The sequence below is a fragment of the Phoca vitulina genome, unplaced genomic scaffold (genome assembly GCF_004348235.1).
Source record: "Phoca vitulina isolate PV1807 unplaced genomic scaffold, GSC_HSeal_1.0 scaffold2, whole genome shotgun sequence".
Classification (NCBI taxonomy): Eukaryota; Metazoa; Chordata; class Mammalia; order Carnivora; family Phocidae; genus Phoca; species Phoca vitulina.
The window spans coordinates 1,476,013-1,501,824 of NW_022589705.1; the positions used below are offsets into that span (position 1 = coordinate 1,476,013).

At 42.7% G+C, this 25,812-nt stretch overlaps 1 protein-coding gene across 9 annotated transcripts in view; it reads right to left on the bottom strand.

The window, feature by feature from the left end:
• The window catches only part of PDE4DIP (phosphodiesterase 4D interacting protein), a 205,597-nt gene that overhangs the window by 147,656 nt on the left and 32,129 nt on the right, over positions 1-25,812 (bottom strand). For 8 of the 9 annotated variants that reach the window (XM_032420209.1, XM_032420203.1, XM_032420405.1 and 5 more), the window contains exons 2-3: positions 5,501-5,556; positions 2,365-2,516 (exon numbers count right to left, since the gene is read on the bottom strand). In XM_032420209.1, the coding sequence (XP_032276100.1) occupies positions 2,365-2,516; positions 5,501-5,556 (208 nt within the window). Of the gene's footprint in view, positions 1-2,364; positions 2,517-5,500; positions 5,557-24,062; positions 24,473-25,812 lie in introns of those variants that run through there. The other variant, XM_032420231.1, reaches the window with a different exon arrangement.

Sequence of the window (25,812 nt, forward strand, 5' to 3'; positions counted from 1 at the left end):
GGGGAGCGACCCACGAGAAAGCACACGGCAAGGAGTATGTATGTGAAAATCATTCTTGGGGTGCCTGGGTGGCTCAGTCGTTAAGTGTCTGCCTTCGGCTCAGGTCATGGTCCCAGGGTCCTGGGATCGAGTCCCACATCAGGTTCCCTGCTCTGCGGGAAGCCTGCTTCTCCCTCTCCCACTCCCCCTGCTTGTGTTCCCTCTCTCGCTGTGTCTCTCCCTGTCAAATAAATAAAAAAAAAAAAGAAAAGAAAAGAAAAAGGAAATCATTCTGACCCAACTGCCTGTCAGGGTTTATGATCTTGGTGCATAAAGTCTATGACACAATTTCTATAAGCCCTGGCAACCACCTTTCTGACAAGGAAGTGTGTGGTCGCCTCATTGTTATTTATTTATTACTTGACACACAGTGGGGAGAGACGTGAAATATCCCTCGCTGGCGTTTTCTCTGTGTCCTCTCTTGGTTGCTGTGAGTGGTTCCCGGCCCTGAGAACTGAGGACCAAGCCGCCATCTTAGACCAGGCTGCAGAGAGAAGGACTTCTTCTCAGGTGCGGCCTTCCAAGTCAGCTGACCTCTGCTTGGGGTCCAGCTCAGTTTATTTCCCTCTGCCCAGCCCCCCCCGCCCCGCCCCCTCTGGCCACTCCTTCCATCAGCGGAGGTGACTCCCTCACTTCTCTGTTACAAATCACCTCTGGACCAAAAGGAACACATCTGCAGACTCTCAGAGAGCACCCCGCACCACGTTGAGGAGCATTGCGGCTCTGCTCACCCGTTCTGCACGGCAGCAGATGCAAAAGGTGAAAATAAGAGGAGGGGTTGTTAGCATCCCCTCTTCCCACCACCAGCACCATACAGCTGTTCGGCGGTTTAGTCTTCAAAACCACTTAATACTCCTGCAAGCTGTCTGTCTTAAAAACAAACAATCAAAAAAAACCCCACAACAGTATCCATGACAACTCTGAGTAAAAAAAAAAAAAAACCCAAGCCCAAAAATAGCAACACTAAGAGTAGGCTGTTTAATTCTCAGCCAGTTTATATGGAGCACGTTCTTTGTCCACAGTACTATCTGGTAGGATGTACATTAGGTCCTCGTGAAACATTTCTATTCACAAGTTGAGGGAAGACAGGGTAACCCCATGTCAACACTGCTTTATTCGCCCTTTTTTGAACGTGGAATTTCATTATATTATGTCAAAGGTATCAATCCAAGAATGAAAGGAAGCCACTATCTGAGGGCCTATTTACACAGTCCTCAGTCCACACAGTCTGTGGGCAACCCCCAGGGGGCACCAAAGAGCTACTTCTTTTTTTTTTAGCACACTGGGATGTAAGAAATCCTGGGTGCTCTTTCCAGGCCATAAAAATCCCAGTAGACAGGTTCTATTGTACAGACTTCCTGGGATCAATCCAGGGCACAGGGAGGTGGGGACTTGTATTACATTATCAGTAATTTGGCTCTTGGCCAAATCTAAGGATAAACATATCAAGACAGAGTACTTCAAGAGTTCAATCAGAAGTTTGAAGCAACAATGCCAGATTCTTTTTGAGAAGCAAATGGTTGTGGCTGAGGCCACCTTATACTGCAGACAGTATCCAGATATCTAGAGTGGTCCAAGCCAGCCACTGAGAAAATAAAGACAGCTGACTGGACTAGGTCTCCTGGGCCCGCTATGGTCCAGTTACAGATTTTTAGGGTGCCATTTAAACTTCTTTATTTGGGCACCTGGGTGGCTTAGTTGGTTAAGAGTCCAACTCTTTTTTTTTTAATATTTTATTTATTTATTTATTTGTCAGAGAGAGAGCACGCACACAAGCAGGGGGACCGGCAGGCAGAGGGAGAAGCAGGCACCCTGCTGAGCAAGGAGCCTGATGTGGGACTCGATCCTGGGACCTTGGGATCATGACCTGAACCAAAGGCAGACACTCAACCGACTGAGCCACCCAGGTGTCCCCCAACTCTTGTTATCAGCTCAGGTCATGATCTCAGGGTCATGGGAGAGAGCCCTGCATTGGGCTCTATGCTGGGCATGGAGCCTGCTTAAGATCCTCTCTCTCCCTCTGGGCCCCCTCCCACTCTCTCTCTCTCCAAAAAACAACAACAAAACTTCCTAATTTATTTAAGAAGTAAACCAGGGGTAAAAATGGAAAGATAGAATCATTGGTACAGGCAATTGTCCATGAACCAGAGTGCTCAGCGCATACATTTATTGGGACACATATACTCTTAATATACTCTTAAAAGAGACATCATTACGGTAAGAATGCCCACACACTAAGCCATGAGTCATATATTTCTGAGACATCACTATCCCTTGGTGCTCCTTCTAATCAGGATAACACGATTTTCCATCCACATGACGTACCTTCTCAAAGTCTCGAAGAGCCTGGGTCTGCACCTGAGGGGGTTTTTCAAATGCTCTCAAGGAAGTCGTCTGTCCAAAGAGGGTCTTTTCACCACTTCTCCAGATCTGTGATTGCACTGGAGGGCCTCGATCTTTAGTGTCACTAAGAAAAGCTGCCAGTGAAACAGAACGACAAAAACATTTTATATAACAGTAGCACTATGATCATTCTAACTGGCACATTCCAGCAGAATTTGGTTTCCACAAAATACAAACCAATTCTGGGCCATATGGGAACAGTTCACATAAAGTAGCCTGTGGTTGATCATATTAATAATGGTCCCCAGTGGGGTGCCTGGGTGGCTCAGGTGGTTAAGCATCTGCCTTCGGCTCAGGTCATGATCCCAGGGCCCTGGGATGGAGCCCCACATCAGGCTCTCTGCTGAGGGAGCCTGCTTCTCCCTCTGCCTGCCGCTCCCCCTGCTTGTGCGCACGCCCTCTCTCTGTCAAATAAATAAAATCTTTAAAAAAAAAAACAGTGGTCCCCAGTGAAACGCACTGGTTTATGTCTGTGCCCCTTTGTGATATGATGCTCCTGCTACTTCATCAAGAAGTGGAGTCTCTTTCTCTAGCCTTTGGAGACATCAGACTAAGGTGGGCTTAGGGTTGTAGAGACAGGTAGAAGACGTAGAAAAATACATCTTTTCTTGGTTGACAGAAGGAATCAATGACCCTTTATTACTGAGCATTTTTTTTTTAAGTCTGAAAGAATGACAGCCATTACAATCCACTGAGCTCCATAGACAGCATCAGTATAAGTAAGAGCAAAAGGGGCTCTGGGTCACTCTGTGCCTCACTGAGGAAAAATTAACTCGACATACACTTATGAACAAAGGAGCTAAGGGGCAAAATGTCATCCTATGCTTTTTCCATCCCTTCCTTTTTTTTTTTCTTTTCTCTTTCCTTCCTTCCTTGTACATTCTGGTCTCCTTTGTCAAAAGTCAATTGACCATATATGCATGGGCACCAAAAGCAAAGGCACCAAGAGCAAAAATAAACAAGTGGGGCTACATCAAACTAAAAAGCTTCGGCTCACAAAGGAAACCATTAATAATGAAAAGGCAAGCCATGGGATGGGAGCAAATATCCCTCCCTCCCTCCTTCCTTTTCTTTCTGCAAACTTGCCAGAATGAGCACAAGAAGAAGTCTCCAGATAACTGCAATCAACTCAGACTTTTGTCTCTGCTAAGAAAAGAAAGAAAAAGAGGAGGAAGACAAAAAGGATCAGGAAGATGATGGTAAGGGGGAAAATGCAGAAGATAAAATATGATGAAGAAGAAAATAGTCATGAGAAATAGGATGATTCCAATGTAGCTTTTATTTTTCTTGTCTAAAAGTATTTAACTCCTCATTACACCACGGGTTTTAAAGAAAAAAACATTGAAATGTAAGGCCGTATGATTTGTTTTTCAACTGCACACTGTACAGTGTCTTCACTTGTGTAAAATTAACACAGTATCAGGCATGTCTTTTGATAGCCCTGTCCTTAATAGAATATTTTCAAAAGCCACGAACCTTGCCTGGTAGAAGATAGGGGTTTAAATTAGAACAGAAATTTAAAGCAAGTTTTATTGGTGCACAGCACAAATTAGTTATGGATAGAGGTGGTATTTTTTCCATATTCAGTTGTCTTTCATTCAGCTTGTACGAAATAATTGTTGTTCTGTTAATTGTATACCACTCTGTGATTGCAAATTAATAATAATTATAGTAATGTTGCACCTGTTCTGTTGATATTCTGATTACTTCTAAGTAAATGCAAATGCTTTACTAAACAGAAATTGGAAAGAATTATTTCTCCCACATTTAGGCAAAATTAAATAGGCTATTGAATGGAAGGCGATTTGATGAAACAGAACAATACATTATAGTTAGATTAGTGGGATGTGATAGAAGGAAACGAGCCTTTGAAGCTTGGATATGAATCCTGACCACTTGCAAATTGTGGGAATTTAGGCAAATCTCTTTTTTTTTTAAAGATTTTATTTCTTTATTTGAGAGAGAGACAGAGAGACAGAGATAGTGAGAGAGCACAGTAGGGAGGAGAGGGAGAAAGAAGCAGGCTCCCCGCTGAGCAGGGGATGGGGGGGCTCAATCCCAGGACCCCAGGATCATGACCTGAGCTGAAGGCAGAGGCTTAACCGACTGAGCCACCCAGGCGCCCCCAAGGCAAATCTCTTAATTTGGCTGAGCCTCAGTGCCTCGGTAAAAATGGGAATAGCAATACTTACCTCACAGAGCTTCTGTGTGAATTAAAGGAAATAAAAAATGAAAGTACTCAACCTAATATCTTGCCTGTAGTAGGTATCATCCCTACCCTTCCATTTTTGCCCTAGCCCTTTGATCTTTACCTCAAAATGGAGGATCTTGATGTTCAAAATAAGTATGGCAGACCCTTGGAATTTGTAGACTTAGCATACACAGTTACAAATGCTAATTTTAAGTGACTCTGAAATCCTCAACACATTCAAATTAAAACCTTTTTCCATGTTGTGCATATGAACCATCTGTGCTTCAAGGCTGGTATGAAAAAGGCAAATCACTTAGCAAAGTAAGTAGAACCCTTATGTGATTAAAAGTTTTTATGAAAAATGCTCCCCAAAAGAGAACTATCTTCACTTTGGTTTCATAATTCAGGTAGCTCCCTGGCTAATGTTAGTTCAGTAATGATATGATATTATTATGAATACATTAATAATAATAATATTTACCGGGTGCTTATTCCTCGATAAACTCTGTACTAAGAGCTTCTCTCACTTAATCTCACTTATGAGGCTGACACTACTATTGTACCCATTTTAATGGTATATGAGTAGAGATTTCGTTTGAGTGGCAGAATCTATCTTAATCTTTTTACAAGTGCCTTAAACCTTGCAATTATAGAATCGTTAAAAGCATGAAGAGTTCACATAAGTATTTCAATTATGATTTACTGCACTGTGCTGGGAGGGTGGGAAATTATATGCTACAGTGGTATGTGCAAGTCTGGAAATTCAGAGAATATTGCCATGATGACTTTAAAGGGGCCATAATTTATGGGAATTATGATCAGCAAGCACTCAAGAATTTATCAAGGTAAGGCCCACGGCCTCCTTACCTGCCGCATGACTTGTTCTAGGTACCATCTCCCCTTCATCCTCTGCAAAATAATCTCTGTGGAAAGAAAACATATTGTTAATTAACGAGATGCCTCCCCACATGGTCCCCCCATCCGTGGGGCAGTAAGACACCTATGTTCTGTTTTCTTTTATTTCTCCACAAGTATTCATTAAGCTCCTACTATATATCAAGGGCAGTGTTAAGTGTTGGAGATACAAAGACAAATGCCACAGGAAGGGTTCCCATCCTCAGTAAGTACCTGTAAAGATAGCCACTGAACAAACAATTCCATCATGAGGGAACAGCAAAGACCCCAAGTCGGGGAGGAAGTCAATGTGTTAGAAGAACAGAGAAAACCAGTGTTGCCACCCAACCATGTAGGACCTTGTGTGATGGGGTAAGGAGTTTTACGTGAAGGGCAGTGGGAAACCATGGAAGGATTTTAAATGAGGGAGTGAATGGTAAATGACCAGATTTAGATTTTAAATAGATGATTCTGGCTCCTGAGTGGGCCAGTGTGGAGGGAATAGAAATGGATGGGAAAAGCAAGAAGTTGTGATGGTTTTAACTAAGATAAAATACAGTGGAGATGGAGATAAGCAAAAAAGCTCAAGATATGTGTAGGAAGTAGAGCTGACTCAGAAAACTTGGAAACTTGGAAACCAGGGGCGCCTGGGTGGCTCAGTTGGTTAAGTGACTGCCTTTGGCTCAGGTCATGATCCTGGAGTCCTGGATCGGGCTCCCTGCTCAGCAGGAAGTCTGCTTCTCCCTGACTCTCCCCCCTCTCATGCTCTCTCTCTCTATCTCATTCTCTCTCAAATAAATAAATAAAATCTTTAAAAAAAAAAAAAAGAAAAATTGGAAACAAGATAAAGTCTGTTAATGGTAATGTTAAAAATACCACAGTTCGGTAGCAAGAGGTGTGTTTGTCTAGCACAGTGAAAGTCACCATCCGTAGCAAAGAAGGGAAAATTTTTTTCAAAACGTATTCAACAAATACTTGTTAAGCACCTACTATGTTTTTAGGCACTGTTTTAAGCACCATGAATATAACAGTGAATAAAACAGACGGAAATGCCTGCACTCGTGGAACTTACAAAAAGGGGAAACAAATAAGTAAACTGTGTACAGTAATTGGGGACAAGTACTATAAAACATTGAAGCAGGGAATGGGGAGAGGGAGCGCTGGAGGTACAGGGAGAGGAAGGGATTGCAATTTTCAGTAGGCAATGTTTCTCTGAGAAGCAATAGGATAGTCATGGGGGTATTTGGGGAAAGAGTCTTCTAAGCAGAGAACATCAAATACAAAGGCTCACAGGAGGGAGCATACCAGAGTGTTTGGGAGCAGAAAGGAGGCCAGTATGGCTGGGAGAGAGAGTGAGCACACAGTGAGGAAGTAGTAGGAGAAGTAATGGGAAGGCTGCAGGGGTCAGAGCGTATAAGGCCTTTCAGGCCATTGAGAAGAATTTAGCCACTAGAATCCTGTGAGTCAAAAGGAGAGCTGAACTGAGTGATGAATGTTTTAAAAGGGCTGGCTACTGTTTTGACAACGGACTGGGTGGGGAAGGCAGAAACAGAGAGCCGAATGCAATAATCCTACAGAGAGATGCTTTCAACATTTAAGTTTATTCCTTAAACTCTTGGGTACACCCAGTTAGTCGTTCCAAAAAGAATTCTGTGCCAAAGATTTAGAGGGCTTCTCTTTTTAAAAGCCAGAACACATTCACAGGGAGGCGGAAGAGAGACTTGCATTTGTTTAGAAATTGTTGTTCTTCCTTCTGGGCCTCAGGGCTGGATGCTGGCATGAATCTTCACTTTGTTAAGTTCCAGATGGACATCAAACTACCAGGCAAGGCACATTGGACTACACACACCACCTGGTGGTTTTTATTATTCGAAAGCAGATCAACAGCTTGTGGTTCTTCCAGGTCATCTGCCTCTTTCGCTTCTCTACTTCCCATTAAAAATGTTCCCTGAGAGTAGAACAATTAAAGAGATGATGGTAGCGCTTACGAATCCCCCTCTGTTGAGCTAAAGTAGGGGAAGGATGTTGAAGCCAACAGCCAGAGCAATGTGTTGAAAGATTTGTGGGGAGAAAACTTACACTTAGCTGCTGCTATTCAGCCACTGAATGGATTCTCTTTTACTCAGCCTGCAGACTTAGGTAGGTAACTGTGCATCTGCCATCAGCAACATGGTCACTCCCTAGGCCAAATTCAGCCTAGCCAACATGTTTTCATTTGGTCGGCACAAGGATGACCTACTTCTAACCTCTCTTAGAAAATGAATGGGTCTAGCAACACTGGGCCTGCCTTCCCACCTAGGGGGATAACCTGCTGCTTTTCAACAGAACAAACACATGATCTCCAGTTTGTCACAGTCCTTATCCTCCCTATCTTTGTAGTCCTAACTCGCACACTCACTTATGATACCCGCCTGGCTCCGTGTAGGTCTCTGAGACTGTCACCATGGTATAGATCAAGTGCAGACAGAATTTCATTTCTGCTTTAATGCATAGTTTTGAGAATGGATAAGGAATATGTGGTATATATACACAATGGAATATTATGCAGCCATAAAAGGATGAGGTCATGCCATTTGAGACAACAGGGATGGACCTAGAGGATATTCTGTTAAGTGAAATAAGACTGACTGAGAAAGACAAATACCATATGATTTCACTCATATGTGCAATTAAAAAAAAAACCCCAAATGAATAGAGAAACAAAATGCAGAATCAGACCTATAAATACAGAGAAAAAACTGATGGTTGCCAGGGGGGAGGGGTTGGGAAAAATGGGTGAAAAGGAGTGGCAGACACAGGCTTCCAGCTATAGAATGAATAAGTCAGGAGGAGAAAAGGTACAGCACAGGGAATATAGTCAATGATATTATAATAGCGATATATGGTGACAGAGAGTAGCTACACTTGTGATGAACATAGAATGATGACAATACCTAAACTTGCAGCATCACTGTTATATACCTGAAACTAATGTAACATTGTGTGTCAACCACACTCAAATAAAAGGAAAAAAACTTACAGTCTTGAGTAACCTGATTGCTTCAGCACGCAATTCACTAATCTATGATGATAAACTACTAAAATTGGTTCATAAATCACTTTTACCTCCTGCGCTTCAGTTTCCTCAAATATTTGTAAAAGAAATACACAGATTTTTCTAAGGTCCCTTGCAGTAATTATGCAATTCTATTCCAATAGACGCTTAACTATAAAACTCATTTTAACAATTTCCAAGGATCTGGGGAACTTTCCAGACATGATCTCAATCAATCCTCTTTGCTCTGAAGATTCCACATTATAGATCAGGAGCAGGTTGCAACCACGCAGAGCATACAGGCCCCATGAGATATTTCATCTTCTCCAGCCCACCCACACCCACTCTGAGCTAGCTGTCTGCCCATTGTGAATCAATAAGTGGAAGGATAGAGAGGTCACTTTGGATGGGTACTGAGTTAATGGACATACTTACAGTCTCAGGAGATTTTTAAAAATCACTTTAACTCTATTAACAGCTCAAGTTCCCTCCCTTATTGCCCAAGAGTGGGGCTCATCATCTGTTCCAAAAGGTTGGGAAGGAATCTGATGCTCCCCCAGGGAAGGGGCTCATAGTGAAGAAACACAGGGTATATGTCTAGGGGATTGCAATTTGTGACATCTGATAAACCAAAGTGCAAAGAGAACTGACATATACTAGAGACAGACTCCAAGCTAGCTAGGCCCCACACACACACGTCCACGGCTTTGTGAAGCAGTAATATAGGATGGTAAATTCTAAATTTTGCCAAGCCACTCTCTTGCTTAATTTGAAGAACCAAGCATTTTCCAAGTACAACCCACCCACAAGCTGTTCGCCCATTTATTGCTGCATGGTATCTTGCCCATGCTCTCTTGATTTGCTGATAAGTAGCTAAGAAGATATTGGACTCAAACAGCACATCAACATTCAATATCCCATATTACTAGTTTTTCCTACAGTTTTCCAGGGTGATTAGGTTGAGACTAATCAGAAAATAATTGACTTTCCCAAAGCCATCTGCTACACTCTGCTACTCTGTTGCTGTCCAACTGTGCTCTGATGATTTTTTTTTCCAGTAATTTCCTAACTATAGCAGTTTCAATTATGTCAGGAATATCCAAGCACTCAATTTTCCTTTGCTCGAAAATGGTCACCCTGACATAGCTCCTTTCCAAAATGTAAGCAGCAGAGTGGTGCCACTTGTCTATTTTCTCCTAACATTGTGGGGAGGGGGTAGAAACATGGGTCCTCCTTTCTTACCAAAGGGCAACACTACGGATGGAGCCTTCAGAGAGAGTTTCTATAGGGTAGCCATTGGCCTTCCTTTGCAAACTACACATTTGGTGTTATTGCCTTGTATTTTGGTCTGTTTAATTTGTGGACTGAGAAGAATGGATCATGTTATCGGACTACATTATTCACGAGCAATGGCAAGATGGCAACCACACAACTTTACATTACAAAGCAGGTTGTGCAACAAATCTTTAAACAGTATGAGATGGTGGTATCCCAGGACCAAAGTCACCCCCCAAACCATGTCTGAGGAGCTGATGTCTGCCTAGTCCCCAGTACTTTCTTCTCCTTGGTTTCACTTATTAAAATTTTTAACCGAGGGGTATTTCTTCCCTTCTCCCAAAGGGATGGTTATTTTCAGGTCCTCTCCCCAGGGCAGTCACGTCCACTTAGGTTGTTGGAGCGCCACACAGTTTGGGCCCCTCCTTCATCACTTACCACCACTCTTGCTTAAGATCTGTAAGCCTGTGGACAAAGGCCATCTCTTGGAGGCATTTTTCTATCTTTCAGACTTATTTTTATAGAGTTTTTTGGGTCATAAACAAAAACTCAGGAGGGGAAAAAACAATCTGCTATAGCAGTACTTAGAGCAAAAACCTGGGCCATGATTGACGTTCTTAGGTTTTTTTCCATTCCTTTTCATAAACATTTATTGAGAAGTGGCTTATATGGCAAGCCCTGGAAACATAAAGATGAAAAAGAAATATACTCCATCATCAAGGTGCTCAGAGTCTACTGGGGAAGGCAGATGGCATTCAAAGAGATAATTACAAGAATAATGAGATTTAAAACAGAGACTGCAGAACATAAATGAGATACCAATTAATTTTGTCCACCTGCGTAAGCACAAACTGCCCCCAGGACCTGCCCCCCACCCCAGGCAATGTTTTTACCTTTCCCTCTCCTCAAACCTTCCTTCTCCAAGCTCTGATCCTCAGGTAGGAGTATTAAGGGAAGTCAAGGGTGCAAACTGGTTCTTCATTTGCATTTCCCTGTTCAACACATTAGCTTTGTCTAACTACTTAGAACCCCCAAAGACGATTTAAAATGTCAAGCAAAGAAGGAAGAGGACTAAGATTTGTACCATAGTAAAAATGCCTCTAGATATGGACTAGAAGAGAATCTGCACAAGAGATAAGGATGGAGGTTTAGGATAGTAGAAAATACATGTGAATATCTGCCTTTTTTCTTTTTTTACTATTTTATACTAAAAGGTTAATTTTTTTTTTTTTTAACTAGGCTCCACACCTAGCATGGAGCCCAATTCAGGGCTTGAACTCATGACCCCAAGATCAAGACCTAAGCTGAGATCAAGAGTAGGACACTTAACCGACTGAGCCACCCAAGCACCCCTAACAGTTTAATTTTTATTTTTTAAAAAAGAGAATGTATTTTGATCCAATTTACACTGCCCTTCAATGAAGCCCTCAAAAAAAGATAAACAGTGTAAGAGATTAGGTTCAGTCTGACCTCCTCAAACAGTGGGGATTATGTGGTGTGACAGGAAGGTTGTTGAAGTTTGCTCAGCACTAGACACTGAACCAAACACACATTCCATTCTAATTCTTATATTCTTTTTTATTTTAAAAAAGATTTCATTTATTTATTTGAGAGAGAGTGAGAGAAAGCACGAGCAGGGGGGCCGGCGGGGGGAGAGGGAGAAGCAGGCTCCCCGCTGAGCAGGGAGCCCGATGTGGGGCTTGATCCCAGGACCCTGGGATCATGACCTGAGCTGAAGGCAGATGCTTAACTGACTGAGCCACTCAGGCGCCCCTAATTCTTATATTCTTAAAGCGCATTTGACATAAGTAACTAAATTCTGGTCCAAAGAAACCTTTCTGATGTTCAGAGTCAATTTTTTATATACGTATTTTTTAAAGATTTTATTTATTCATTTTACAGAAAGAGACACAGCGAGAGAGGGAACACAAGCCGGGGGAGGGGGAGAGGGAGAAGCAGGCTTCCCGCCGAGCAGGGAGCCTGATGCGGGGCTCGATCCCAGGACCCTGGGATCATGACCTGAGCAGAAGGCAGACGCTTAACGACTGAGCCACCCAGGCGCCCCAATTTTTTATATTTTTTATTTGTATCCACATTGAACACTTGCAAATAGAAAAGGGCTGGAAGGAGAACTGTGGCCTACTTTCTCTAATGTGTGAAGTTCTGGCTCTGAGAACTTTTAAATGGTAGGGTTTCACAAGCAGTGGCAGCTTAGGACAGAGACGTCTACAGGTGACCGTCTCTGGACTGCCTGTGCCTGACTTCACAGTTCAACGTGTTCTCTTCTGGTGGAATTCCCCTCAGCACCAATCTTGCATTAAATGTCCATCATTACTGTGGACAACCACCACCACCCACCACCAATGCCATCACCAGAATTCATTAAATGCCCAATGCTTTCCAGGCAGCATCTCATTCAGTCTTCACAAAATCCTGTCCAGTAGGTCCTATATCACAGATGAGGAAACAAGGGGCCTAGGAGGATGAAGTGACTTGCCCAAGATCATACACTAGCTGGTGTCAAGCCTGAACTTGAAAACGGCACTTGACTCCAAACCTTTACTCTTTCCAGTATGTCTTATTTCTACCTACGCCTTTACCGGAAGCTTCCTCTGTACCTGGCTTGACTGCAGGGAAGTGACCCCTGAGAATCTGAGCGGAGAGGGAGGGTGGACAGTGATGCTGTGTCAACATTGGATTTAGACTCAAATCCAGACACCAACTTGTTTTTTGAGATGTCCATCCCGGCTGGACACAGCTCACACTTGAGTATTTGAATACTGGTGTAATAGATGCCATGTGACAAATGAATTAAAATCCTAAAAGGGAAGTGGCTAGTATGAGTTTTTTTATAGGTCCTATCCTGAAAAGTGAGTCATCCATCATTTTATACTTCCCTATCTTCACCCAAATCTCTCTAAATGTTCATACCTTCCCTGAACCTCTTCTGTGCTAACCCTTGCCACCGTCCCTAACAGACAAAGGGAAGAAACTAAAAGGCAGAAGAAGTGATGGGACAGACACAATCAAAACGGGACAGGTCCATAGTGAACAAGCTCTGAGACTTCTCAGATCTTCTTTTTCTCTTGCCAACAGAGACATTGAGTGTATCGTCTATGTCCCCAATGTTACCAAAGCCCACCCCCTTTCAGCACCAGAACTGCAAAAACATATTTGCATGCAAATAGGGTAGAAGGCACAGATGCAGAGCACAAATACAGGGAGATGATAATTTTTTCTCATCTCAAGACCTATCATTATAACCTCTGCAAGCTAGGATGCTTAATTGGCAAAGCCCCCTCAGAACAGAGAGAGCATCCCTCGTGAGTGTCCCTCTGCATGCCGACTAAGTGTGGGCCGACTTGGCACGGGTACAACAACCTCCACTCCTCTCCAGTACAGGCTGCAATTACACCCTTCACTCAACAGACTCTACCCACCGCGAGTGACCACGGCCAAATGGAACTCTGGCAGACAGTTTTCCGAAGCGCCACTAAGTCCTCAACAGCTACCGAGAGCTACAAGCATCATCGTGCATCTGCGACAACCGATCCATGTTTTATCACCTTCTTTGCTCTTGTACTAAGTCTTCGGCCTAAAAGGAATGAACATTATGTTTCTTCCTCTTATCCATCAAGGTTCAGAGAAACAAACCACTTAATGCCACAAAAAGGTAAAGGAAGTTCAAGTAATTCTTTTTCTCACTTTGCCCCATGAGGTTATCGGATGCCCAAATATCTAATAAATTCTCTTCCCTATGCCCTGAATCAGCTAAGACACTGATAATCACTCTTTCAAAAGAGACGTGAAAAATAATCTGCTTCAAATTCAGTCACATCACCGGGGGATGGTATATGGTCTCTCCACCCACTTCTCAAACTTAGCTTGTGCTTTTGACTTTTGGTCCTGGCAATGCATTCTGTAGTCCTCAGTCTTCATTAACAACCACTATTCACAAGGCACTGTGGTATGCCAAGGCAGTTGGCATAGTCCATCTCGGAGCCCTAGACCAAGCATCAAGAGATAGATATTTTTTTCCTGTTTCTACCTACCTTTTTATTCACATAATCTTTTACTGTTTCCTTTCTTGATTGCATCTATTTTTAATGATTTAAAAAGAATGACATGCTCCTTCTAGAAAATTTTGGAAAGGAGAAAAATGTATACAGAAAAGTAATAAAAAATGCTACCACTTAAAGGCAACATTGACAAAGATTTTTTCTTAAAGATTTTATTTATTTATTTGAGAGAGAGAGAGACAGCGAGAGAGGGAACACAAGCAGGGGGAGTGGGAGAGGGAGAAGCAGGCTCCCCACTGAGCAAGGAGCCTGATGTGGGGCTCGATCCCAGGACCCTGGGATCATGACCTGAGCCGAAGGCAGATGCTTAACGACTGAGCCACCCAGGCGCCCCCCTCGACAATGATTTTTAATGTATTTACTTTCAGTTGTTCTTCAGTTCATATACCTGTGAGAATTCCACAGAATAGAAATAGCATTGCATGTGCAACTTTGTATCTTGATTTTATTTATATTATTGAAATCAAAGGTTTTGAAGAATGCATTTTTTAGGGGAACAGTCAGGGGAGGAGAGCAGAGGAGGCACATAAGGGGAGGAGGAGGAGAATTTCTTAACGTTATAGATCTGCTAGAAATAAAAAGAATGAATCTAGAGTCTTCTTTTTCAGTATGGTTCTATAATGTAATTTAAAAAGCTTATAAAAGGAACCCTTGTGCACTGTTGGTGGGAATATAAATTGGTGTAGCCACTATGGAAGAGAGTATGGAGGTTCCTTACAAAATTAAAAATAGAGCTACTGGGGTATCTGGGTGGCTCAGTCAAGTAAGCATCCACTCTTGATCTCACCTTAGGTCTTGATCTCAGCGTCGTGAGTTCAGGCCCTACGTTGAGCTCCATGCTGGAGCTCTTCTTTTTTTAAGCTCTACTTAAAAAAAAAAAATAATAGAACCATCATATGATCTAGGATTCCCACTTCTGGGTAGTTACCTGAAGACACTTTGAAGAGATATATGCACCCCTGTGTTCACTGCAGCATTATTTACAATAGCCAAGATATGGAAGCAAATTAAGTATTCATCAATAGAAGAACAAATAAAGAAGATGTGGCATATATACAATGGATATCACTCAGCTATAAAAAAGAACGAAATCTTGCCATTCATGACAACATGGGTGGACCTAGAGGGTATTATGCTAAGGGAAATAAGTCAGACAGAGAAAGACAAATATTGTATGACTTCATTTAAAGATGAAATCAAAAAAATAAAATAAACACACAAAACAGTATCAGTGAAATAGATGAAGAGATTTAGGAAGTACAAAATTCCAGTTATAAAATAAGTAAGTCATGGGGATGTAAGGTACAGCATAAGAAATAGAGTCAATAATACAATAATAATTCTGTATGGTGACAGATGGTAACTAGACTTACAATGGGGATCATTTCATAATGTACAAAAATATTGAATTAGTATGATGTACGCCTGAAACTAACATGATATCGTATGTCAATTTCACTTCAACCAAAGAAAATAAATTAAAAAAAAATAAAACAAAGATTATAGACTCCTAGAGGATAATAAAACTGACCGAGGGTGACCAAGGTTTGGGGAATGTTAAGGCAGTAAGAGACTCTGAAGCAGTGCTGAGAGCAATTGAAAGGGCTGCCCCTGAGGTCCAGGCTCAGCAGGGAGAGGGACAGAGTAGGTGGCCTGAAAGACAGAGGAACTGTAGTAAGCGATAAGGTGAACTGAATATTCAGAAACAATGAGGAGATGGGGGGATTTGACCTTGTGGTCAGGAAACATAAACTCAGAGTTAAGGATCCTAAGGGTGGAGACTTTGGAGGGAGGATGAGCTGCAAAGCTGGCTTGCTGAGGGTGTGTGGAAGTGGACTGGAAGAAAGGAACTGTGAGGTCCAGGCAGAATAGTAATATACACTCCTGTCTAGTGACCCTTCTGGAACATCAGCCACTTGCAGGCAGGGTTTTTATATCATTCACTATCATTTAGCTAGCATTTAAAAAGTCTAGATCATAACAGGAATTTGATGCATATAACTTAAACAACAAATAAATGCAATTTGAATATATAGTGTCATCAAGCTTTGGTAACCTGCTGTATCCATTCCATAATAGGGAGACACCTACCAAACAGATGTTCATATCAGCCTTGTGGGGAATGCTCTTTAGAAAGTTCTAAATTGAGGATCTTCTAAGTGCTAGAAACAATGTTAGATGCTGAAGATTCAGAGACAAACAACAAAAGTCCTTTCTTCCAATAAGCTTAGAGGATGGAAAATACCACGTAAACCGACTAGCTAGCTGCAAGCAATGGCAGATAGCATGCTCTGACTACAGAAAACACCCAGACTTAGGTTCCAAAAATAATTCCAAAAGGAGGTAATACTAAAACTAATCTTTGAAGGGTAAAGCTATCCTAGCAAAGGCAAGGCTAGGTGTGTAGGTGGGAACAGCTGGTATAGGAAGGCCCACATAATAATTTTAGCTCAGGAAGAGTAAAATGACACTCTACAACCAGCTCCTTAGGTGGTCTGGCAATAACACTGCTCCCCTGGTGCCAATAACCTGGAAATCTCTAAGTAATACACAGAAGCATTGTCAGACCAACTCAGTTCCAAACTTTATAAGTTGTCACTTGATACACACTAATGTAAATTTCTTCCTGCTGTAAAAACATACTGACTGAGGTTTAAGGCAGCATGTAAACGATGTTGCCCATAATCCGATCACCAAACACAGCATCTATTTTCTTTTTTCCTCTCCTTGCAATAGACATCCTAGTATGTATGGATAATTTTTTTAAATTGTTTTAATGATTTGATATTTCTTTTTTTGAAGGGGGAGGCGCACAGGGAGAGGGAGAGAAAATTTTTTCTTAAAGGTTTATTTATTTATTTTAGAGAGAGAGCATGTGTGTGGCAGGGAGGGGCAGAGGGAGAGGGGAAAATCTTCAAGCAGACTCCCCACTGAGCACAGAGCCTAATGTGGGGCTCAACCTCAGGACCCTGAGATCATGACCTGAGCTGAAATCAAGAGTCAGACGCTTAACCGACAGAGCCACCCAGGCTCCCTTGTATGCGTAATTTTGATGTAATTTATATCCACTTTTACTTTCTTATTAAAATTTTAAAATTTTATTATAATTTTCTGTTTATTACCATTTCAGATAACACTCCAAGATGGTAACAGATATTAAGAGCAAAAGTGAAGCATTTTACTCTGGAGAGGAGTAGAAGTTGGGATGTTGCTACTGATTCACCTGGGATACATCACTTTATGTCACTTTATGACACTTCCCCTTCTACAATATAGTGACTCGGGTCTTGAAAAAGGTGGTTAAATTGAGCCAAAATATCCTCTATATTTCTACAGGTTATAGGAGTCTAAATGGTAAGCAATTTGCAACACATATTCAACAACTACAAATGTTTGATACACTTACCCTACTTCTGAACATCTATCGTTCAAAAATAATCTTATGGAAGAAGATGCTTTATGTACCTAGATGTTTATCACGTATTATTTATAATAGTTAAAAACTGGAACCCTAAAGACTTCAGTATAAGGGAATGACAGAGTAAAGTAGTATATTTCCACGTATTCTACATCATGAATAACAATATTCCACATTATGACATGTAAAATAAATACATTCTTCCACTGTGTGAAATGCTAAAAATTATTCGATTTTCTTTGTCAGTCGATGCTTTCTATGTTAGTTGCTACTGCTTCTTCATACCCCCTCCACCTTGGCCATGAAGAAAAGATAGCAGTGGCTACTGTCCCTAGATGGCATTGGAGAAGCCGAGGAGAAAGAAGTTTCTGGAGAGTGGAACAAGCAGAAGAGGACTGGAGATAACGAGACACATTAAGGGAAAATGTATTAGAAACTATTAATGTGCCATGAAAATACAACTTATAGTTGTGATGATGATGATGATGATGATGATGAATAGTCTATGAATAATAAAGTGCTTCAGCATGAGAAAAAAAAAAAATTCAGATCAAGTTTGTCTTGCTGACCACAGAACTCAGAAGATTTTCTGAGACTGAGGAAAACAAGTCCTCAGTATATTTGAATGTTTTAAAATAGAATTGGGTAGAGCCACCTTGGGTCATCATGAGATCTCTTTTATTCTGGACTTTTTCTAACTTTAAATGCTATTTGGATTTTTGCCAGAGACAACTTGTGGAATGTTCCGAGCTTATTTTGGAATTTTATTTATAAAATAGGGTCAATTTCAACAGGAGTAGTGTCCCAGGGCATCCGCTGAATGGATGGAGGCTCCACACAGTTTTGTATAAATTATCCCTGAGCCAACTAGAATGGAGAGGGCACTATGATGAGAGTCACCCAGTTTATCCTTTCAGAGACAAAATGACCCCTTCCCAGTCTTCTCAATGTATTTGAAATCCACCCTTAGCATGTAAGCTGAAAGAAGGACGGGGGCAGGGGTATCCAGTCTGATCTAGCACACCAGAAATAAGCAAGCAGGGATGAAAGCACTGATCGAGATAAATTCCACAAGCCAAAATCCAAGTATAGGCTTATTTTTTTTAAAGATTTTATTTATTTATTTGACAAAGAGAGACACAGCTAGAGAGGGAACACAAGCAGGGGGAGTGGGAGAGGGAGAAGCAGGCCTCCCGCTGAGCAGGGAGCCCGAATCGGGACTCGATCCCCTAAGGCAGACGCTTAACGACTGAGCCACCCAGGCGCCCCAGTATAGGCCTATTTAAAAGTTGATCAGAGTTTCGGAGGCAGAAATTTCTCCTTCCCCAAATGCAGGAAATTAATTGCTGGAAGTGCTGAATGTTAAAAGGGAAATTCAAAGACCAAAGATGTTTCAGTAATAGAATTATGAGAAAGAGCATTTTCCTAATAAAAAAGTGCTGGGGCGCCTGGGTGGCTCAGATGGTTAAGCGTCTGCCTTCGGCTCAGGTCATGATCCCAGGGTCCTGGGATCGAGTCCCGCATCGGGCTCCCTGCTAGGCGGGGAGCCGGCTTCTCCCTCTGCCTCTGCCTCTCTCTCTCTCTCTCTCTCTCTGACTCTCATGAATAAATAAATAAATAAAAACATAAAAAAAAAAAAAAAAGTGCTGTATGCAAAGCAGCAGCATCGGCACAGTGGGCAAAGATACTGGACTCAACCAGACCTTCATGCCCTGGGGCCTAACTGACCTCTCTGGCCTCAGCTGCCGCATCTACAAAATGGAGAGAAATGCGATTTCTGGTTGTAACCTATGCATTAGTAAACAGGACACTCTGCCAACTTACCATGAATTCAAAGAGAATAAATGTCTCTGCTTCCTCTACAGTTAAGAAGGCGTGAATGTAGCGTTAAGCTAAGCGTTAATACAGAGCAGAATCAATGCAAATAAGCTATCAATGGGGATCATTTAAGCGCAAAATAACCATGATAAATGGGCTTCTTGTCTTACTTGAAGGCTGAACTCACTTTATGTGGGGGAGAAGAAACAAAATCAAATTTTTTGAATTTTGAGACTGAACCACTATTTTTCTTGGCTGTTACTTCCCTTCTCCAAGTTTGCATAGCCACAGCAGGCAAACAAATACAATCAACGCTTGCATTGTGTTAAATTAAATTACAAGGTTACATAAAACAACACAAAACAGACTATTAAATTCCTTTCCTAACCTTCAATCTTATAGGTAGCCCTTAAATAGTTCAAGTTCACTTTTCCTTGAGTTATTTGTTTAGGGAAGTTGACTAAGGTTCACGTGTGATTTGCCTGACTTTTACTCAACTTTTCCACGTGCTACAAACAAGAGCATTTCCGCCCCAAAAGGGGAAGAGAATTAGTAATGACTTTTCCAGCATTTCATAGTGTGGTAGGCTGGATAATGGCCCTCCAAAGAAGTCCACATTCCTATTCTCCGGAACCTGTCAGTGTGCCACTTTACATGGCAAAAGAGACTTTCAGATGAGATTAAGGATTTTGAGATAGCGGGATTATCCCAGATTATCCAGTTGGGCCCAAAGTAATTACAAGGGTTCTTGTAAGAGATAACACGGGAGGGCACCTGGGTGGCTCAGTTGGTTAAGCGACTGCCTTCGGCTCAGGTCATGATCCTGGAGTCCCTGGATCGAGTCCCACATCGGGCTCCCTGCTCGGCAGGGAGTCTGCTTCTCCCTCTGACCCTCCCCCCTCTCATGTGCTGTCTCTCTCATTCTCTCTCTCTCAAATAAATAAATAAAATCTTAAAAAAAAAAAAAAAAGAGATAACACGGGAGAGTCAGAATTAGAAGAGGAGAGGAGACAAGGGAGCAGAGACTGGAGTGTTGCCATTGCTGGAAAGGGGCCATGGATCAAGCAATGTGGACAGCCTCTAAAGCCGGAAAAGGCAAGGACTAGATTCCTCCCTAGAGCCTCCAGGAGGAACATACTCCTGCAGACATCTTCCCTTTAGCCTAGAAGACCAATTTCCAGACTTCTGACCTCCAGAACTGCAAGATAATACATTTGTGTTGTTTTCAGCCACTAAATTCATGGCAATTTGTTTCAGCAGCAAAAAGAAACTAATACAATCTAAGGAATCTGAAATACACACTCTTCAGTGAGTTGCTAGTCCAGATAAGGAATTTGAAATACACACTCTTCTTTAATGAGTTGCTAGTCCTGATAAGTGAATGCTAAAAATTCAGAGCTGTAGAAGCTGTTTGCCTGATAGATACGAGACTTACAAGATGAGCAAAATTATCCTCATCATCAGGTTCCTCATCATCTCCATGAGCTTATTCCTTTGATAACTCTTACCTTATTCGTGGATATGGGCTTGATTAGTGACCAAACCAGCTTTTTTGTAAGGCCGGTGTATTCATAGGAAATTTGCTATTCCAGAACCAATGATGTTCTCCCCATATGATTTAACCAAAGGGTCTGGCAACGGTCAGGCAACATCCCTGGGAAAAAACACTCCAGTTGACCTCTAGCAGGGCAGATGATGCACAGATAGCAGTCGGGGATATTTTACTTTGAGAACTCAAATACTCAGCACCCTGTCCTTCGTGGATAGACTGAGCAAGATAAAGGGTATAGAGGCTCATGTGAAGAACCTTTCAGAGAGGAAGCTTTCCAAGAGCTGCCAAGAATGAAACTTGGGAATAGAATCACAGTCTTAAACTTATTCATAAGCTTGAGTAGTCAGGATAAGGAGCCAGCTCCAGAACCAACTCAGAAACTGAATCACCAGCAAAACTCAACTGTATTTCTTTCTCAGCTGTGTGTGTTCCCTGGGCACATTATTTAATGTCTCTGAAGTTCAATTTTTCTTGTCTTAAAAATGATGACTATAATAACATTTCCCTCGTACCTCATAGGGTCGTGAGGATTAGGTGAAATGAAGTCTGTGAAGGGATTAGCACACAAGTTAATAGAGGCAAGCCTAATAAACAGTGGCTGTATAGTTAATTTTTATTCTTTGAATTTCTCAAGTTGTGCTTCTCCCCTGTGCTCTCATGCATATGTGTGCCTCAGCCTCTATTAGAATTATAGACAATGAAAAAGTACAATGCTTGAAGGCAGAAACCCAGTCTCATTCATTGTTTCACCCTTAGCATTTAGCACAGTGCTTTGCCTGTACTGGGCTCTCACATTTAAAATAAATGGTTATGAACTGATGTTAGCTGTGAGTTAGGAAACACCTGAGACATCAGTTATGCTATATGATTATAGGATTTTTCCATCTATGATCCACCAGGTGGTGAAATAAACTAGCATTTTTTTCTTTTTAAAGAAAAGGAGTAGGGTGGAAAACATCAGAGTACAAAACACACAGTAAGGTTAAGTATTGTTACATGAAACTCTTGTTTCAGTTATGTATGGGAGTATACCTGGTTGTAATGTAAATACATTTCTTACTGTGAATAAGGGCAAAAAACCCCAAAAACCAAAAAATAACAACGACAACAACAAAAAACACCCATGAACATTCTGACTCCTCCACCTCACCAACATTTGGTATTTTCTGTCTTTTTCATTTCGGCTCTTCCAATATGTATACAGTGTATGGCATTGTGGTTCTAATTTGCATTTCCCTGATGACTAGTGATGTGGAGCACTTTTTCACTGTATCTCAGCCCATCGTCTATCCTCTTTATAAGTACTTTAGAAAACTATTTGGCAGTATCTACTGAAGCTGATCATGCATTTCCGATTACTCAGAAATTCTACATCTATGCATTTACCCAACAGCAATATGTACATATGTTCACCAAAAGACATGCCCAAGAATGTTCATAGATAGCAACCTATTCATAATAGCCCCAAACCAGAAATTGCCCAAACGCTCATTAACAATAGAATGGATAAATAAATTTGATATAGTTACACACAGTAGAATCCCATCCAGAAGCAAGAATGAATGACCTACACACAACAATGTGGAAGAATCCCACAAGCATCAGATGGAATGAAAGAAGCCAGATATAAAAGAGTACATAGTGGATAATTTCACTGACATAAGGATCAAAACCAGGCAAAACTGATCTATGGTGTGCGAAGTTAGGATAATGGTTTTTCTTGGGTCACAAGGGCTTCAGGGGTGCTGGTTATGTCCTCTTTCTTGATCTGGATGCCTATTAACATGGATATACTCGGTTTGTGACATTAATCAAACTATAAACATATTATTTGTGGTTTTCTAAATTATTTCTGAATTTATCTGAAATCTAAATATACATTTAAATATAAAGTTTAGAAAAAATCAATATCTTTTTTTTTTTAAAGTGTGGACAACACTGAGAGAGAGCAAGAATCCCTCATTACCATCGAGTGGTCATCTAGCCTTTGCTTGAACAATTTCAGGGTCAAGGAATCTCTTTACTCTCCAGGTAGGTCACTTGTTAGAAAGCTTTTCCCTTAGGCGAAGCCATAACTTGCCTCCTCACAATGTGTTCTGTCCTCCTAAGAGATTCCAAATCCATCGATTCTCACTACCACCAACCGCTCTTCAAATATTTGAAGGAAGCCACCATATCCGCCCCGACCCCAGCCCTGTCTTCACTTCCCCAGACTAAAGAACCCCAGGTCCTTTGGTAACCCCTCAAGGTATGGTCTTCAGTCCCCTGTGTCTCTTGATTGCATTAGTGATGCTCACAACAGAGCACTGCCCTCTAGGAGAGGCCTAAGAAGAGCAGAAAAGAGCAAAAAGTAGAATCATTACTTGTAAATCTAGATAGCATGGGTCTACCAACACACCCCAAGCTTCAATTTCTTTAACACTGACATGACATAGACCCCTCCCGTTGGACAATCAGCTGAAGTCTCCCAGATCTTTTTCACGAGTCCTATTAAGCCCCCAATATCCCTTCTGTGTCTGTACAGTCAGTCTGCTTTCTCTTAGGAGTCAACACACACGTTTGGCCTCACTCCAATCGCCAAAGCTAAATCTGGAGATGGAGCACTATCTATCATGGAAACACCTCTGGAATCCAGCCTCTCTATCCACCCTCTCCCTGACAAACAAAAATGAAGTCTTTGTCCCAACACATTATCTTTTATCCCTGGGTAGGTCTGTTTTAAAGTACATTGAGGGGAAGGACTAGGGGGAAGGAGAAAACACAATTCCATTGGGCACCTCCAAAATCTGACCTAAAAGCTTGCTGTCACCCTGGTCTCAAAAAAGCCTGGGCAATGAAGGGCACCCTGGTCTCTTCCTTCCTTCTTCCCTCCTCCGAAGTCACTCCAACTGGACACTCTAGAGATGAGCAATGCTGGGCTCTGCTCACTCAGTGCTTTGCCTTTTGTGTGACTGGTAGAGGATGAGGTTGAGAAGGAAAACGTGGCAGGGTGAGAAGGAGGAATTCTGAAATAAAGGTATCTCTAAAGAATGACCTACGCCAATCCTTCTCATCTGTGGCACAGGGAAAAGACAGAGAACCATTTCTACAAAAACTTCCAGGTAAGCCCCGCTGGCTATTTTTAATACCAAGACTGGGTGGAAGGGAGATCCATTAAGCAAGGAAAACGCCAGAGAACAGCACATGTGCAGAAGGCTCAAGAGAAGTGGGAATTAGAGAGGCATTTAAAAAGAGAGAGACGATATCAAAGGCCCCTAGGTGAGGGGCGACTTCTCCTTAGGGGCGCGGGGGAGGGGGCCGGGCTGGGGTGGGGGGCGCACCACATCCGGAATGCGGGGAGAAAGCAGCGGCTCACCTACCTCGTCCACGTCTGCTCCATTTTCCAGGCGCTTCCCTCTCACTCTCAGGGCGCTCCTCACCCGGGAGTGGAAGCAGCCTGGGAAAACGAGAACCCTTGCCCACGAATCTCCAGCGCCAGGAGCGGCAGCTTTTCCCTCCCCAGCTCCTTCTTTCTGTGTCGGCGAAGAGAGCGCTCGGCCCCCTGCTTTTTGAGAAAACCGATTTGACGTGGCCGAACCTCCGGCGAGCGGTGCGACGGGCACAAGGGAGGGACTGTTCTCAGTAGGAAGCGGGACGTGGAGCGGAGCGGCGCCCGGAGCCGTTCGGGGAACTGGGGCCAGAGGCAGCCCTGCGGGGCGCGCACCCGCTCCCAGGCTGAGCCACGACTAGCTGGCACGAGTTGCTCGGCACCAGCTGAGCTGTCACCCGCGAGCGGAGGCGGGGCTCCCGGCAGCCAGTGTGCCGGGGCCCAGCCAGCCCAGGTGACACGCCTCCCCGCCGGGATGATGTGGGCGCAAGGGCAGAGGGCTCAGAGGGCGCCCTACCAAGCCCCTCCGTTCCTCCCCCGTCCCACTGAGGGGCGCTGTAAAAGAAACCCAACTAACTGTCGGGAGAATTTGGAGAGAAGGTCCTCTCGTGTGCCTGCATCACCCCACCCACAGGTAAACCCGGAAAGGGAGCCGGGATCTAGGAGGGTTTTCGGTGCAGTCCTGGCTGAATGCAGATGCACACCCCAGATGGTCATCGGACGTGACGTTATTTTCCCAGAGACCGGACATGTCAGTCTCACCATTAAACGGGGGACAGGAACCTTCCTCGAAACCTTGCAGCCTTGTTCGCTGCCTCCATCTCGGTCAGCCCCTGATTTTATCCTGTTCTACATCTTCCGCCTTCAGTTTCCCAAGCACAGAGGCAACTATGCTTCATGTAGCTTCAAAGGGGGCAGAGGGTTCCTGAACTTCCCAGAACTCTGGAAAAACTTCAAGACAGTAGCCGACAGAGCTAGAATCTCCTCCTCAATTATTCTAAGATCATGGAAAAGGGCCCTTTGGTGACGGCGCTGCCTGAGACTCTGTACCCTCTGTTTATGGGATGAGGTTTAAACAAGTCAGACATGCTATAATTAAAGTGCTGACTGCCCCAAGCTCCTTTTTAGCTCTAAAGTAAAACCTTTTTAGTAAGTGACACGATCACCGTTATTATTAGCGTTACCAATGACCTTTTTTAATTTGCACAAAGCTTTATAGTGCCCACATGTGGCAATGTTTGATTTGGTTATACTTATTTCAGAGATGATAGAATTGAGACCCCAAAACGCTCAAAGTCTCTGCTAAGGCTCTAATACAGGTTGTCTTCTCCATGGTGTACCCCAGACATTTACTCTCTAAATTTCTGAAAATAACGCCAACAAGATGTCTCTACAGTGAACTGATTCTTTTAGGTATCCTAGGAGTTTAACTCAGGAAGGGCCCCAGCATGCCTGAGAATTGGTGAAACTGTGGGGAGCCGGTATTCTTGGAGCTGTCATTCTGCCTACTATGTTTTGGATAAGTTTCTCTAATTATCAGCACAGAATAGGGGGTGGGGAGGGCAGGATAATAATAAAACATTTGAGGGTTTATTGGAACCGTCTAATAGGCCCCTAATCTAGAATCCCCAAACCGTAGCATTTAGCTTGGACCTAAGGCCACACTGCTCCTGAGCTTAGAATGTTTCCAGGAAACATTTTAAGGCCCAGTTTGACCTGAGACAAGGCTTACAGGCTACCTG